Source organism: Cucumis sativus, chromosome 2 (genome assembly GCF_000004075.3).
Source record: "Cucumis sativus cultivar 9930 chromosome 2, Cucumber_9930_V3, whole genome shotgun sequence".
Taxonomy (NCBI): domain Eukaryota; kingdom Viridiplantae; phylum Streptophyta; class Magnoliopsida; order Cucurbitales; family Cucurbitaceae; genus Cucumis; species Cucumis sativus.
In genome coordinates this window covers 8,487,782-8,505,930 of record NC_026656.2, presented here as the reverse complement: position 1 = coordinate 8,505,930, position 18,149 = coordinate 8,487,782, and the positions used below count along the sequence as shown (strand labels likewise).

Sequence of the window (18,149 nt, the reverse complement as noted above, 5' to 3'; positions counted from 1 at the left end):
ATTCTAAAAATGAATGCTACTAATAAGTTTGAGAATTATAGTTGAAAGCATTATCATGTTGAAAATATTAGTTTATAAAAAAAAGTTATAAAACCATATTAGTAATAAAGATGGGTTTAGAAGGCAAGGAAATATTTAAAAAAGGAAAAAAGAGGAAGAACTTAGACAAGATGAATAAAATTTAAAAAAGGAAAAAAGAGGAAGAACTTAGACAAGATGAATAAAACAAAAGTAGAGTAATGGGTTGTTGATTTATTTGATTATTTCTCATTACAGCTCATGAATCACAAGAAGTCAAATAACATAACTTTGTCCACCAATCTCCATTTGACCAACTTTGCAATACATAACAACAACCAAAAAGAAAAGCACAAAATTTGAATTAAAGCAGAAGCTTTGAAGAGTATCAACATCAAGTATGGTTTGAAGATGAATAATAATTATGCTGTACACATCCATTAATCTTAAGTTTGGAAGAATAAGCCCTTACAAATTTTAATGGCCAGTCAAGCACGACAGAATCCTCTGGCTTCTGAACCTCACAAGCTGTTGTTCCGGTGGTGGCCCATGACTACTTGACTTCCCGGCGGCTACGCCACTCCTCCGCCACTCCTGAGTGGTAGATCCGGCGTATGAGTTGTATCTCCGGTAAGCCCTGCCCTCAGATTTGATTGAAGGGGGATCCACATAGAAATCAGCAATGTTGAAAGATAAAGAAGCTGCTTCCGTTTCTGCTTCTGATTCTGCTTTTGTGGAAAGCACTGTATACTGCCTTCTCCTTCTATTTTTCTTCATCGCTCTGTAGAACAATGGAATCAAACCATCCATTTCCTTTTTTGCTTTCTTTGAAGAAAAACAGAGGTTTTTGGTTTTTTTATTTTTATTTTATTTTTGTAATTGTATTGAAAGGTGTGTTTGGTTGGGTTTGGTTTTGGGGTATATATTTAATTGGGTACTGACCTGACCACTATGCAATTTCTTGTTTGTTTCTTTATTTTATTTTAGATGCAAATTCATTCCTTGTTGGGGAAACTAAGTCCTACACGTCATTCTGAATTTTTATTTTTACTTATTTTGAATGCAATAATTAAAACAAAGCCATCAGCTGACTGACTTTCCTTTTCCTTTTTGGTGGAATTCACCTAAATCACTTCATGCTTCGTATTGGTAACTCCAAATAATTATGGATTTGCTCATTTTCTTCTCTGCTCTACTGCTCTCCTAAGTTGTTCAATGTGAAACCAATTGTACCTTTTCAACATTGCAAATGAAAATTTTTGGGACTCAATCAAAATGTCAAATTATTTACTGAAGTATTAAAAATAGACATTAATACACTGACTGACAGACAAAATCTTCTTTAAAAATCTTTTTCTATATTTAAAAAGTCTCACTTACATATACTTGTTCTCGATAGAGAGAATAATAGAATAGATGATTATTTAGAGTTTCACACTTGAAAGTTTTATTTTTATTTTATTAGAAAGAGACTTTACTAGAGAAGTTAAGTGATTGACAAGAATAGAAGAATGGTGTTGAGCTACAGGCAATAGGCAAAAAGGAAGACCATAGTAGGGATACATTTGAACTCACAAGCCAAACAAAGTTAAAAGATGAGTTAAAAGTGTTATAAGATTTAAGTAGACTAAGACAACATAAAAGATGAGAATTAGAAAAAAGAATTTCGTTAATCCAAATCCTAGTAATAATATAATAATAGGTTATTTTTAAACCAAGCATAATGAATCAATTTTTTTATAAATATAACAAAATATCACAATCTATCTTCAATGAACCACGATAGATCAAGATAGACTATTATATGTGTCTATCTGTATCATGATAGGCATATATAGTAGTCTATTATGAACTGCACATTTGATTACCATTTAGGAAAACAAATGTAGTAACTGATGCCTTAAATAGAAAGGTAGTTCATGGAAAGCTTCTTTGAATATCACCAAAACTTTATGTTTTGCAATTAAATAGTTGTAATGGGTTGTTTGCAACTCTGAGTGAGGTTGCATGCATAGTCTTGAGTAAAACCAACTCTTATTAACAAGAGTATAGAGGCTTAACAAGAGTAGCGAAGGTCATGCTATAGATACATGTTTTGAGAGATTTATAGCATGGACTATAATTCTTTGTATCTAAATATCTAGTTTGGCTATAAACTTTGTTTGAGACTCTCTGAAATGAAATAATAGTCTGGATTAGTATGTGGTGAGACACACTTGTGATTTTATTAATATGAAGTTTACATGTACATCTATAGAAGTGAAAATCTCTCGTTTTTCAGGTTTGGCTAATCCATATTTTAGCGGAGATGTTGTCGAAATTTTTGTAGAATCTTATAATACTTATTCTCATTTGCTTCTAGGGTGAAAAAGTTGGTTTTCGCTTGTTATTTGGAACATATAGTCATCCTTCTTTAATCAAAGCGCCATCACTTTTAAACGTATAGTCTGATCATCGTTCACATCTTACTTCTTTAGCTAACTTCCTTAACACATGATCTTTAGGTTGCGTTTTAACAATCTCTTCTTCCAGTGTGGGCTTAATTTGAAATAGAGCTATCAAATTCCCAACGGACACTACAAGAAAATATGTATTTTTCGACGCACAACACGAACGTAGGAATAAAATACGTCGGAAGAAAAAGCTTCTCCCAATGGAGTTTCTACGACGTCGAAAAAGGTTGACAATTCAGACGTGACATAAGGTGATGTCGGTATAAGGTAATTAATAAAAAAAAATTAACTTCTCCCGACGCCATTATGCATGACGTCGAGAAAAGCTTAAATCTTTTTCAAAAAATTAAACTTCTCCCAACGAAGTTATGCATTGCATCAGAGAAAGTTTGAATTTTTTAAAAATTTTAAACTTTTCCCGACGACATGCATAATGGCATCGAGAGTTCCCCTTTAAAATCCCAAGGCCATAAAAAAACTCTCACCATTCTTTCTTTTCTTCTCTTTTTTCCTTGGACGTCTCTCTCCCTTGAGATCCATCGTCGCTTGTCGTCCACCGTTTGTTGCTTGTTGTAGCCGTTGACGCTTGTGAGCCGTCGTCTGCCCCTCGTCGATAATGTTTGTTTTTTTAAAAAAAATTCTTTGTTTTGGTTTGAGTTTGAGAAAAAAATATTAAATAAGTATGTTTTTTTTTATTGTCAACGCCTTCTTTTGGGTGTTTTTCTCATTGTCTTCGTCATCCGTCACTGCTCTTCCACCATTGCCATTGTCCGCCCCTTGCTGGTAAGTCTTCTTTTTTCCTGTTTCTTTTTTAAAATTTTGGTTTGAGGTTGAGAAAAAATATTAAATATGTGTGTTACTAATCTTCTCGGTTTCTTCTAAATTTGCTATTTTTTCATTCGTTTTCTTCAAATTTTCTATTCGTTTTCCATTATGGGTTTCTTCTGGGTTGCAATATTTTTTTAAAAAAACAATAGAGGATCTTCTGACGCAAAATGTAGCATTGAGAGATCCTTTAGATCTTTGAATGCTTAAATAAGGTGTCGAGAGATGTCAAAGGATCTCTTGACGCTACATTTTGTGCGTTGGGATATCCTCCCCCGACATATTTTTCTCAACTTCAGTCCCGATGCAAATTTTGCATTGAGAAATCCTTTCTCGATGCCTTTGCATATATCTCCCGATATTTTTGTGCTTCGGGAGATCTCCATTTTCTTATAGTGTGGTCCTGCACTTAAGGATTCCTTGCAATATCTCTGAACTCTTTCAATAATGCTACTCTTCCTTTGCTTTCTTTATTTGAATTCCTACTCAATGCGTCTGCCACAACATTAGTTTTTTTCATGATGATTTGCAATGGTACATTCATAGTCCTTAATTAGCTCGATCCATCACCTTTTGTCTTAAATTCAATTCTTTTTTATAAAAAAATTGTTTCAAACTCATATGATCAGTAAAAATATTGCATTTTTCACCAAATAAGTAATGTTTCCAAATTTTCAATTCATGCACAATAACTGTGAATTCCAAATCGTGGGTTGGGTAGTTGCTTTTGTGCAACTTCAACTGTCTCGACGTGTAGGCTATTACTTTTCCTTTTTGCATCAAAACACAACCTAGACCTTGGTAGGACGCGTCACTGAGAACTTTAAACTCTTTTTTTTTTGGTGTAGGTAATGCGAGGATGGGTGCAGTAGTAAGTCTATATTTTAACTCTTGGAAACACCTCTTGCATTCTTTCGTCCATCTAAATCTTGTCGCCTTCTTTGTGAGTTCCCTTAAAGGAAGAGCTATCTTAGAAAATCCTTCAACAAAACCCCTTATAGTAGTCCACCAAACCAAGGAATCTTCGAACTTCAGAAGTTGTCTTAGGACATTCCCAAATTTCAACTACCTCAATCTTTTGTGAATCCAATTTCAATCTTTTTGAAGATATTATGTTTCCAAGGAACACAACTTGATAATTCAACCGAAACTCACACTTACTGAACTTTGCGAATAGCTTTTCTTCTGGCAAGGTTTGTAATACAATCCTTAAGTGATCCGCATAACTTATGGTGTCTTGTGAATAAATCAAAATTTCATCAATAAAAATAAACCAATTTATCATTATTTGGTGCTCCGCATAACCTATTATCGTTAGCAGGTGCATTGATTAAACCAAAAAACATTACTAGGAACTCATAATATCCATAACGCGTTCTAAAGGTTGTCTTTAATATATAAGATTCTTTGATCCTTAGTTGATGGTAACTTGAATGCAAGTCTATATTTGAAAACCTTTTCATGGTAAAAGATATTTGTTCCTAGTTGTCATTTTGTTCAATTGTCGGTAATCAACACATAGACTCATTAAACCATCTTTCTTCTTTACAAACAAGACAAGTACTCCTCAGGATGAGGTATTGAGTCAAATTAAACTTTTTTCCAATAACTCTTCTATCTGGCTCTTTAGCTCCTTCAGTTTACTTGGTTCCACGCGATAAGGATTTTGAGAAATTGGTGTTGTTCCTGTTACAACTTCAATAGTAAACTCAATTTCTCTTTTTGTGGGTAACACACTTATTTTTTCTAGAAACACATCTAAGTACTCACAAACTAATGGCACAATTCTTGGTTCCTTTCTTATCGCATGAGTATCAACTACATGAGCAAGGTAGGCGGTATGCCCTTTTCTCATCAACTTCCTTACTTTAAATGCTGAAATTATGTTTGCTATTCCTGCCTTCTTATCTCCTATACAAACTTGACTTCAAATTTTTTAGTCTCTTTCAATACTACCTCCATATTGAAACAATCCAGCACTACATGATATTTGGTTAGGAAATCCATTCCCAAACTCGCATCTAACTCATCAAGTTCAAATAAGATCAAATCTACTCTGTGACATTCTCAGTTCTAAGCTTGCAATTCTTACATACCGATTCAACTACAAATACTTCACCGAAAGGTGTACTGATCAAAATTTCACCCTCCAGAGGCTCTATCTTATGATTCAAGGACTTAGCATGTGATATAGAAATAAAAGAATGTGTAGCTCCATAATCAATCAACACAAGGGTAGAAGAGTTACAAATCATTAACGAACTTGTAATCACGTGAGGGTAGTTTCTTGCCTCACTCTAAGTCATGACGCAAAACTTTCCCTTATGACTTGGGTCTCCTCGATCCTTGACACCACTTGGGCTCTTTTCAACTTCACTTGGGTGATAAGGTTGGTTTATAGACTGTGATATAACTCGTTCGGTATTTTATGCTTCCAATTTAAGACAATACTTAACAAAATGTTCTAACTTAAGGCATATAATTTAAGGATTTAGAAAACTTTCTTTTGCAAACAATCAAATAATAAGTATATTAATGTTTGATAAGTTTTAGTTTTATTCTTGAACAAGTTGATTATATATGTTTGGTAAATGAACAAAATTTAATACATTGATAAGTTTCAAACTCGTGCCTCAACGGACGTAATGCTTTAATAGTCATAATATGAAACCCTTGAACATTGTATCTAAGAACCATGTTAAACAACAAGACTAAAAAATACAACCCCAACCCCGACCCCTAAGATAGGTGAGATACATATTGCATATATGATCTAAAATAAACCAAGGATCGGATAAAGTTAGAAACCCTTATTGACCCTCGACTTTCAAAGCACTCCACAAGCAAAGCATATCAATTCTCATTTGAATGTTCCAAATATTCATGTATTCAATCACAAGAACACGCAAGAAGCAAAATTCTACATTTTAGAATTTTCAGATTTTCATTCATCCAAAATCTTTTTTTAAAGGTGAAAATTACATCTCTATTTATACTAATTAAAACATTAAATGAAAGGTCACAACATTTAATTTTATGCCCTTTCACTACTCTGATAGATGAAAACAAATACAAAATAAATACATAATTCCTTAAACATTTAATTTTATAACTTTTGGGTTATCCAAATAGCTTTTCAACTTCCAAGCATTAGATCTCTTCAACTTCTTAGTCAGACTCAATTTAGATTACTTGATTCTTATCAAGTCATGTCAAAGCCTCAATGCCTTCAATGACACCTCAACACATTATGGTCTAAACGCCTCACTTCAACGCATTCAAAGTTTCAACGCCTTTTGAAAAATAATTTTATTAATTAAAAAATAAAAAAGGAATGGAACAGATGCCAACGATGCCCATAAAGATATCAACAAATCTATGTTTTTCTGTCTCCTCACCTCTCTTAACACTACATCCTCACCTCTCTTAACACATTGTAGGGTTGGAGTCCAAACCCACAACATGAGATAAGGGTATATAAATGAACTTCCTTTGCTTTCTTAACAATGTGAGAATACAAAGTTGGAATGTAACACTAATATATATTTTCAGACAAGTTTACAATTTTTTTTTCATCAACAATTAGAGAAGGGAAAGTAATGGATATCAAACAAAAATGTGGATATTTATATAAAAATGTTTACCCAACTTTTGGAATGAGCATCCAAATTAAATAATTTTTCTTAAAGAGAATGACATCATTGGATATTAAACAACAAAATGGAAGCAATGTTAACCCAAATTTTTAATAAATAAATAGATAATACTAATAATATATTTTTTTTAAAAGAAGGAAAAACCCAATATTATAATAAAAGAGATCTTGGTATTGAGGATAGGAATCAACATATTATTTCATCCTTATCTTAGAGTTGAAATAAATAAATAAATAATATATATATATATATAATTTCTTACTTCTATTGACTTGCATACCATTTGATTTAATTAAATTTTTGGTAATATAAAAAGAAAACAAAGAAACAAATGAAAAGGCATTGTCCATTCAGTAGGAGAGACCATAGAATCAATCAAAACATGATAACAATTATGATAATGATGATGATGGTGGATATGAAGAAATAGATTAGTACATTAATTCAAAGTCCAAACCAAAAACTAGTCCATTTAGTTGCATTTGTTATTATATTTTAATACAATCAAATAAAATCACACACAAAAAAACAACTTTTAAACCTTGGCCTCCTTATGTCAACACCAATTCCACTTCCTGCTTCTTCTTCTTCTTTTTCTGTATGGCTATCACCATCACCCACCAACCCTCTAAATCTTAAAATAGTATTTAATTTTACCAGAAAAACCATTTGTAACATTGAACTTCTCAACTTCTTCTATTCATTTCTCTTTTAACTTATAATTTATAGTTATTTGCAAGAAAATGTTAAAATAGGGTTGTGACCAAAAAATACTTTTAAAACGAATAGTTATTTCAATAATATTTGCAAAAAAAAACCGATTTCTTATCTTATTATATTCAATTTTCTTTGAAAACTTAATCATAGGACACGTGGCAAGCACTAGAGAGAGATGAACCAAATTGATGTCGTAGACGTCCGCCCTTTCGTCCTTTTCTTTTTTGAGTTTAATTATTAATTTTTGAAAAAAACTACAACATACTTATTTTAAACATTTTTCAACTCTTAAAAACTATAAAATCTCGACTAATTTACGTAAATGTAACAAAAACTTAAAATACCTACAACCTCTATAATTATAAGATAAGAGAAGTTCATGACTGGTGATCATTTTTTCGTAAATTTCATATATGTTCTTCTGATTTATATTTTTTTTGTGATTTATTAATCTCGGATCATATCAATTCAATTAAGGCCTGAGAACAAATAACTAAAGGCTGAAGTCTTTAATCCTGAGGTATCTCGAGATAATGTATGCCTGAGATCGAATAGAATAAAGACATAATTCTTTCATCTCGAACCATCACAGTGCAATTAAGGCTCGAGATCGAATAACTAAAAGCAAAATTCTTTCATCCTAGGGCATCTCGGGGCAATGTATGCCCAAGGTCGAATAAAATAAAGGCAGAATTCTTTCATCTCTAGCCATTATGGTGCTATTAAAGCTCAAGATCAAATAACTAAAGGTATAAGTCTTTCATTCTAGGACATCCCAAGGTAATGTATGCTCGAGATCGAATAAAATAAAGACAAAATTCTTTCATCTCGTACCATCTTAGTGCCACTAAGGTCTGAGATACAATTATTAAATGAAGAATTCTTTCATCCCAAGGCCATCTTGGAGCACGGTATGTCTGAGTCCGTGTATCAAAATCTACAAGATCGTTCTACATTATCATGTATCGCGCGCATGTGATCAATTTATCGTGTGTTAACTCGGGTAATTTTGGTATTTTACATTGTGAGCCTATGAGCTTTTTTATTTTCAAAACTATTCTATACCATATAAATATTTTAATTGTTTGTTATATTTTTTAAAAAGACCCCCCTAAAATCTCTTCCTTTTCATATCATTCTTCCAATTTTCTTTCAAATATCTCTCTACAAATCCAAATCCAAATCAAACTCAAATTTTTTCCCACCTCTCAAATTTATTCTACATTCCACATTTTCATTTTCATTCAAAAGTAAAAATATCTTAAAACTATATTAACACAACATAGAATTTAATGATAAAATAGGGTTAGTGGTAGAAATAACTTCAAAATGAGAGAATGTTTTTTCTTCAAAATTCAAGTTTGTTTTTTCTTATTTGCATTCAGTATTTCTAAAAGCAAATAACTTTACAGTGATTTTATTTTAGTGAGTGATGTTTTAAAGGGAAATAATCGAGACGACGAATACCAATTAGATGTCATATGTGTGTTTTGAAGGAGATATTTATTGATTTTAATTTGTAAAATATGTGTACATATCTCGTGTATTGAAACTTATCTAAAAAAAGAAACCCATTAAATATTGAGTTTAATAGTCAATCGAACAAATTATAAAGTATATAATTTATATGTATTCAACTTAATCTCAATTAACTAAAAGACCAGTAGGTTTTCATACTCAAATAATGATGTAAAATGAGTTCAACCAACTTAATGTTACAAACCAAATGATTCTATTTATTAATGGAAGATGGTAAACTTCGATCATGCCTAGAACGACTATGAATACCATGACCCTAAATAGTGGATGTTTGAGATTCATCAATACCCTTATTATGTAGGTCACATATTGATCATCAAAACTATATAGATTATGAGATGATTAACCTATATCCATAGAGTTTATTTCTAAGTTGTCAAATGACCGTTGTGTACAAAGTAAACGTCATCGAAGGTTGCATGAACATAGGTCTGTATTGTGAAATGAATGGTGGAGTTTCATATTGTACATCATGGGTCATTGAGACGTTGGGATCATGAACTTGGTCATCTTCTTGTTGAACATGAATTATTATGTTGAGCCAAATTTTCATTGTCTAGATGCCTAAGTTGGTATAAAAGTGATATTGCTTCTAAGTTCATCATCATCATGTGACCCTCGCCTAAATTTGAAATACCACTTTAGAAAAAGGAAAAGAAAAAAGTTAGGCTTTTATATACCGAGTAATCATAGAATATAAGACAACTTCTTTACCATAGCACAATATGATACTTTTGATTCCGTGATATATTTTTTACTAATATTGGCAAACCAAGTTGCATACCCAAGGCCAACATCAATTGTGCCTATATTGCCATAATTTCTATTTGAGGAGCCAACAAGCTATTCCAATATCAACCACATAGGTTATGTAGGTGCAATCGTTTATGTGTGTCACATTGTTGAGGGATTTGTTGAAAACCCAACCAAAAATTGACACATCACATGATCAGATAAGTGTCGCTCCGCTACCAAAAAGAAAAAAGAAAAAAAAGAAGAAGAGGATAAAACAAATTATTTGAAAATTAGATTGAATCTCATCGTATCTGTTTTGGTTTTACGATATCTAACATATACTTGTATTGAACTAATACATGTGTAGGATTCATTACAATTATAATTTCATTTGCCCACAATATTTCGTAAATCGTTATAGTATGTTCACCAAATAGGAAATTATAAATATATATATACACACACAATATGTATGATATATAAAGTGGCATAATGTTCATTTTAGGACGACTTTATCCTTTTTTTTTTTTTCAAAATCTCATCTATACCCTTAATAATGAAATTAAGCTTTTAATTAATCATTACTATTACTAATCCCATATATAACATACCATAATTATTATATTTGTCATCATTACTTACATAAAAGATTATGTCAACAATAAATGATAGGTTATGTAATTTAATTTTTGATAATGAAAAGTAAATGAAAATATATCAGCCACTTTATTAAATTAAATTATTTTTCTTAAATAGTAATCCTTTTATAAAATTCATTAATTATTATTAATTTATTCTAATGATTCATTTTAATTTAATTAATTTGTTTTCAATTTAATACAAATAAAAAATACGGTAAATAAAAACAACTGCAACAAGTACCTTCCATATTAGAAAATTCATTATTAAATTGTAACATATAATAATCCCATTTCATAATGACCATTTTAAGTAATTTTTAGCAATTGTTTATTTTTCACTCAATTTGGTCAAAAATTTATCTTACATAAGGTATTGCATAATTTTTTTCTGCATGCAAAAATAGTAAAAAAAACATTATGATTACAGAGTTCATGCCACTATATTTTTTTAAATTACAAAAATAGCAAATTTAAAAGATGATAACTTTTGATAGCTCTAATAATACTCTGATAACCGTCTGATAGTCGTTCGATATCACTAATTACTTGTCATATTTGTTGCATATTTGCAACATGCAAAAAAAGAAAAAGTATCATAAGTTATTTTTTTTTCTAAATGTTTTTCTCATCTAATACAATTTCACTTATTTCTTTACTATTTAGTATTCAATTATCAATTATTTTTGAAAATCTAGGAAAAATTAATTTGAATATAATACTTTTCTTAATTTTTCTTTGTAAAAAATGACAAACCACGATTATAAATTGAAGTCTTTTCAAAGAGGTTGGTTTACAAAGCTAACATTGATAAGAGAGTTTGTTGTCCAACAATTTAAAGATAGAAAAGGAGAACCTCTACAAATAAAAAATTTATGGAAGTTGTAAAAGATGTAAAAACTATAAATTTCTTAATTTTTTTTTTTTTGCTTTGTAAATGTTAAAAAAATAATTATTTTTTGGTTGAATGCATCCAAATCAGCATGTTTAATGAACAAATCAAAAAGTTCAATACAAAATTGGAAAAATGAAAAACAATTATAATAATTGAAGTGATAATTGAAGCAATGTGAAGTTTATCCATAGAAGATATCCAAATTTCAACGATAAAACTGAAATATCATTGACACAAAATAGTGAAGTCGAGGACTTTGAAGATGCAACATATAAAGTAAATGAACTAGAATTGGTGAATTTCAAATTACTAGCAAACGAAGGCACCTATAACCTCAAATGAGTATGTATATAAAATATTTTTTTAAAAACTTTATTTTTCTTCTCTTTACTGAAAAAGTATTATGTTACAGATATTATGGAGGGAGTAGTTCAACTGAAATCAATGATAATCAAGAAATGTAATGAAAACTACATAAAAAGGGGAAATTCATATAATGGAAAACAAGTACATTATTTATATTCATTCAATATTTAATAGTTGAGTATTAAATAATTTTTCCTAGTCGTGGCTTCTTTTATGAACAAACAAATATAGACGACAAGAAACAAGAATAATATTAATATTCTAATAATATGCTTCAATCACAGGAAAAACATTAGTATCAGAATCACTAATTTTGATTCCTCCTCTCACAATGAAAACCAAAGTTATTCGTTGAGTGAAGTGTCTGAGGCCCTCTTTTAGACTATCGCCAATACAAAATTTCAGTTCAACCCATATTTCAAATTAAGGTAATGATCCAATGTACACTATCTAAAACTTCTCAACACAGCCAGAAATTTCAAGAGAAATCCACTGTTTCCTTTAGAAATATACATGAAAATGGATTTTTCGATAAATTTTTCTTTAGTGATTTTACTTACCCAACAATATTAGATAACAAAAAATCAGAAAATAGAAAAGAGAAAATTGGAAGAACTCAAACTCAAAAAACAAAACCAAAAAATAGAAACACACCTAGTTTGGCCCATGGAGTTTTAGGAAAGAGTTAGAGAGAACAACGTGACTGAGAGAGAGAGAAATAGAGAAGGAACATAAGCTTACCGGCGAAGGAGGTGACAACCACGGTTTGAACTTTGAAGAGATTGCAGCGATTTGGAGATGACGGACACGAATTGAAAAGGTTTAAGCAGAGGATGTTTCGTCGTTTGGTAGAGGAGGTTGTGGCAACACTTGATTGAATAGACGGGCACGAGGGGGCAGAGGTGATGACGGGGTCGGAAGATGGTCAGATTGAAGATGACCTTCTTCGTGGAAGGATTTGGAAAAATGAAGGACTTTAGATTTGGGGAAAAGATTTTATAAATTTGTAATTTTAATTTATTCTTTTTTATTTTAATAAAAAGTAATAAATTATTTTATGTTTTCTATAACATCAAATAACCGTCGCAGAAAGTGTTATCCGAAAATTTCGTCTTTCCTGTCAAAAACGCGAATTTTTTCAATTTGTGACAATTTTTTCTTCTCCCTCCAATTTTGTGATATACACATCTGTCATAGTAGACAGTTTTTGTTGTAGTGATCTTATATGTATTGTAAAACTATTTTCATTATAAATTGCAAGTGTCCAAAAAGGAGAAAGTAAATTCTTTCAAAACTTGGTACTTTCTAATAACAAAAAATATTGCTTTCTGGTTAAAATGGATAAAACAATTGAAGTTGATCGTGCACGAAATCACATTGTTGTTTAAGAAATTTGTATTGTTGGATCTATAGCAAAGAAAAGACATGGGGCAAAATAGAAAAAGAAGAAGATGATGAAAAAAAGAATAACAGAAGATGAAGTTGATAGACTGATATGCTACAAAGGATTTTTATGTTTGTACTTTTTAAAGTGGTTGTTTTTCAATAACAACTTTTTTGAATTTTACTATGATACGAATTATTCATCTTACAATAAAATTGATTTTTTTTATTTTTATTATTGGTTATTCTTTAGATGAGTTTGTTTATTCATATATAGAATTATTGCTAGATGGGACCAAAGAAAATCAAAACTTACTAAAAGGAACAATGTAAAAATAAAATATTCTTTCGAAATAATATAAATATTCAATTAATCATTAAAATACCTTTTGAATCAATATAACAAAAAATTAACAGTTAACAAAAATATATAACAGAAAAACAAAATCAAACTCTAAACAAAGAAATTGACAAAAGGAAAGAAACTTTAATATTATCACAATATTACAATTATTATACTACGTTTTATTTAAATGGTACAAAATCGGACATTTACAATAACTACAGAAGAAGTTAGAAATTAAAGAAGTGATGGTTTAACAATAATTGTAATAAAATCTTTTAATTAATCCTAACTATTACTAATAATGTATATAATTTACCATAATTACTGTAATTGTTATGGTTACTCACACAATCGATTACATCAATAATAAATTAACCTGATAAGGTTAATGTGATTTAATGATTGATAATGAAAAGTAAATGAAATAAAATTTGATAGATTAAGACAATGAAATTTAAAAATGTTATTATTATTATTATTATTAAAAAGAAAAATAGGAGAGGAAAAAAAAACCTAAAACAATTCTACACCCTAAACAAACAAAGTATAACAATTAAAAAAACATAAAAGTTACCAAATTTAAAAACATATCAATTATAGGTTTTATTACATATTAGTTAAGATAAATAAACAAAAATAAAAGATTAGGTATATCATTTGATAGTTGCAAAAATAGAAAATATGAGAAACTTAATCTAACAATCAATGAGAACATATAATTCAACTTTATATTCTCAATTTTAAGAACAGATTCGGTTTACCATATATAAAAATTACTTTCTAAAACCAACATATTTCTAAGGCTATTTTCATATTTGTCTATTGAACATAAGACACCTTAACATTATTTATTTAGGTTAAAGAAAAATTTATTTTATTTACTTCTTTTTTTGTATATCCTCGTTAAATTTAAAAGATTCATTTCTATTCTTTTTTTGTTTTTGTATGTCATTATAAAATTTAATACATCTATGTTACTTATTTGCATGTAATAGTAGTTTCTCTCCATGTCCTTGTGTTTTACTTCCCTTTCCTTTCACTTTGTGTTGATCTAATCACAGAAGATTAACGAGCTCTCAAGACTTTGTTTTTCTTTTTCTTTACTGTAATTTCTGGTTTTCTTTTTTCTTTTTTCCTTTAAATGAAGGTGAGATGAAGAGAAGAGGAAAAAAGGAAGAAGGAGAAGATGAACACACATCGTTTTAAAGTGGTTCGGCAAATGCCTACGTCCACTGTGCTTTGAGAGCAGGGTATTATTACTGTTAAGTTTTGTTGTATATGAAATATCAAAGTGATACAATGTATTTATAGACTTCCTTATGTCCCTTAGTTAAAACTCTAGTTAGACCAGAAGTTAAAACTAATAGATTTAGCTATATGTCTTTTACAATAAGAGATAATTATTTTAGTAAGAGTTTCCCACAATAAATATAAAAGATCTTGGTACACGATCTTGAACAAAAATCATTGGGATATTGTTACACAATGTTTAGATTTGACTACAACCAAATCTAACAAATATAAAAGATGTTGAAAACGATCGTGTATCAAGGAATCTTGAAAAAAAATTTCACACTTAGGCATTCATATATTCGTTTTTGGTATATATTCTGTAAACATATTTGTAGATACCGTATTTTGTCCTGCTTTTTTTTTCATTTATTTATTTATTTATTATTTTTTAAAAGAATTTGAATTTGAATTTAAATTTTAAATTTTAAATCTTAATTCTAAAATTTTAAATTTATGTTTTAAAACAAAAATAAAAATAAAAACATATTTAAAATTAAAATTAAAAGTTCTCCCTATTTTTATCAACCATCCCCTGTTTTCCTCGGTCATCGGCTCCCACTTTCTCCCAATCTCTCACATTCTCCCACTCTTCCACCTTCTTCTCATTTATCTATTGCACTCCACTTCACTATCTAAAACTACTCCACCTCACTATCTAAAATAATGAGACTTTGTCCTATAAAAAGAAAAGGAGGAAGGAGATTCAATGGAATGGGGAAAGAATTTTTTTTCTGGAGATTTTGAAGATGAGGCACACATACAAGATCTTTTTAGGTGTTTGTGATTTGGAAAGATTTTTAGGGGCACACGTAAAAAAGAAAATCTTTTCATCTGTCATTTGGGAAGAGGTGGAGAGGATCAAGAAAGCACATTTTGCATTTAAGGGAGACCTGTTGGTAAGTTTTTTTTTTTCATGCTGAATGATTTTGGTTTAATTATTTGACACCCATTTGAGTGTTGTGGATTAATTATCTGATTTGATTGTTATTAATTATTTCATTTGGTTAATTAATTAGGCAATGCTATGTTAATTATTTGGCTTGTGTTAATTTTCTGCATCTTCATTAATTATTTGACATCCATTTTGATTGTAGCCCTAATCAATTAATGTTCTAGTGTTCTGCATCTTGTTAATTAATTTGGCACTCATTTGACTATTTTGATTGTTGAGTGTTGAGTCTTCTCTAGTTAATTATTTGGCACTCATTTGGCTACTTAATTAATTAGTGTGTTCTGCAATTAATTATTTGACACTAATTTGAATGCTATGTTAATTATTTCATTTAATTAACTAATTAGATGCTGCATTAATTATTTGATTGTTGTGTTAATTATTTAGTCTCATTTGGCTGATTTAATTATTTGTATCTTTTTAATTATTTAGGCACCCATTTTATTGTGTTGATTATTTAGCCCCATTTGGCATGTTGATTTAATTATTTGCATCTTTTTAATTATTTAGGCACTCATTTTACATTATGTGTTAATTGCTTGTATCTATTTGGTATCTTGGGTTAATAATTATCCATTTGGCATATGTGTTAATTATGCATTTGAAAATAATTATTCATTTGACATACTGTCTTAATTATGCATTAATTGTGCATTGTTAATTAATTGGCACTATGTATTTGACCGTTTTAATTTTTGGCATCCTCCATTGTGAGCTAATTATTTGCATATTATTAATTATTTTGGCACTCATTTGGCCTCTTATGTCAATTACTCATTCGAATTATTTGTCTTTTTTATTAAATAATTAATCAACATGCATATTGCTAAAATTATTTGACATCCATTTGGCTATTGTGATTATTTATTGGCATCTTGCATTATTTATTGGATTCCATCATATACTGAAAACTGAAAACTCTCTTCTGTTATCCTCTCTCAAGGAAGAACAGAGACCTTTTCCTTTCCAAGTTTATAAATGCCTTTCCCGCCCACCTTTATTCTTTATTTATACTAACCTAACTCACACGTGTCACTCTACGCACGTGTTGTGCCAATACCCTTCTTTCCTCTCCTACTATATTGATATAATATTGTGGGACTATCACAAAACTACCTGATTAGTTCATTCTGAGTATATCATATGTGTATATATCGTATATATTAACAATATACCCTTCATTTTAATAGTTTTCTGATGTGACTTTGTAAATATATACCACATATTATTTATAATTATACTAATTTTATAATATTATCGCAATATATAATAGTTTGTATATGTGATTTATTATATATATACATCTTGTTTACATTTATATTAGTTTTATAAATTAACCGTAAGATATAATATTTTTTAGTTGATGTTTTATAATATATATACCATATATTATTTACAAATATACTAATTTTATAATATTATGGTAATATATAATACTATGTATATGTGATTTATTATATATATACCACATCTTATTTACATTTAGATTAGTTTTATATATTACCCGTGAGATATAATACTTTTACTTGATGTTTTATATGATATATACCATTTATTATTTACAATTATACTTTATAATAATCTATATTTGTAATATTTATGTGTCAGGATGACCAGTATTGCAGTCTATTTTGATGGTTTTTTTTCAACGAAACTAACAATTATGTTAGTTACAGTGTGTCTGAAATAGTAGTTGATGAACCTATGTCATATACTGAATTGTCCAATGTCCTTAGATCCAAGTTAGGTAGTTTCATTGATATGAACAATTTTGAGATATACTTTTGCTTAGTTCCTATAGAATGTCTTAAGAAAGATATGAGAATAAATAATGACAACGATGTTAAATGGGTTTACCATATAATAACATCGAACGTTGAACAACATATTGCCCTTATTGTTCATTGTGTTGGTCTTTTAACTATTTCTTTGAGTTCATCATTCTCAAGTTCATTTCAATCTGAAATCCATTCAGATGGGGGTTGTTTTTTTGAAACCATAGATATGTCTAAGATAGCTTCCAATTTTTCACTAAAACACCAAGACATGTTTTCAACCAAATCTTTATTGAAAGAATCTGTTCAAGTCATTGCCCATAGAGATAACTTTCAATATGTTACAATCAAATCAAAAGCAGGTCTTGATTCTGCAATGCGTAAATAAGATTGTCAATGGTTATTGCGTGCTTCTTGTTGCTATTGTGGTGATAGGACATTATGGGTTCTTACTAGGTTCGATTATGAACATACATGTTCAGTCTATGTTCCACTTAGAGACGATAGACAAGCTACCTTTATTGTTATTAGGGACTTGATAAAGAACAAAATAAATTT

General features: G+C 29.5%; 1 protein-coding gene across 1 annotated transcript; it reads right to left on the bottom strand.

Moving 5' to 3' along the window:
- Positions 1 to 221: 221 nt before the first annotated feature.
- LOC101210346 lies at positions 222 to 931 on the bottom strand. The gene has a single exon (XM_004138896.3). The coding sequence runs from the start codon at positions 826 to 828 to the stop codon at positions 496 to 498; it is 333 nt and encodes a 110-aa protein (XP_004138944.1). The 5' UTR covers positions 829 to 931; the 3' UTR covers positions 222 to 495.
- Between the last annotated feature and the right edge of the window lie 17,218 nt (positions 932 to 18,149).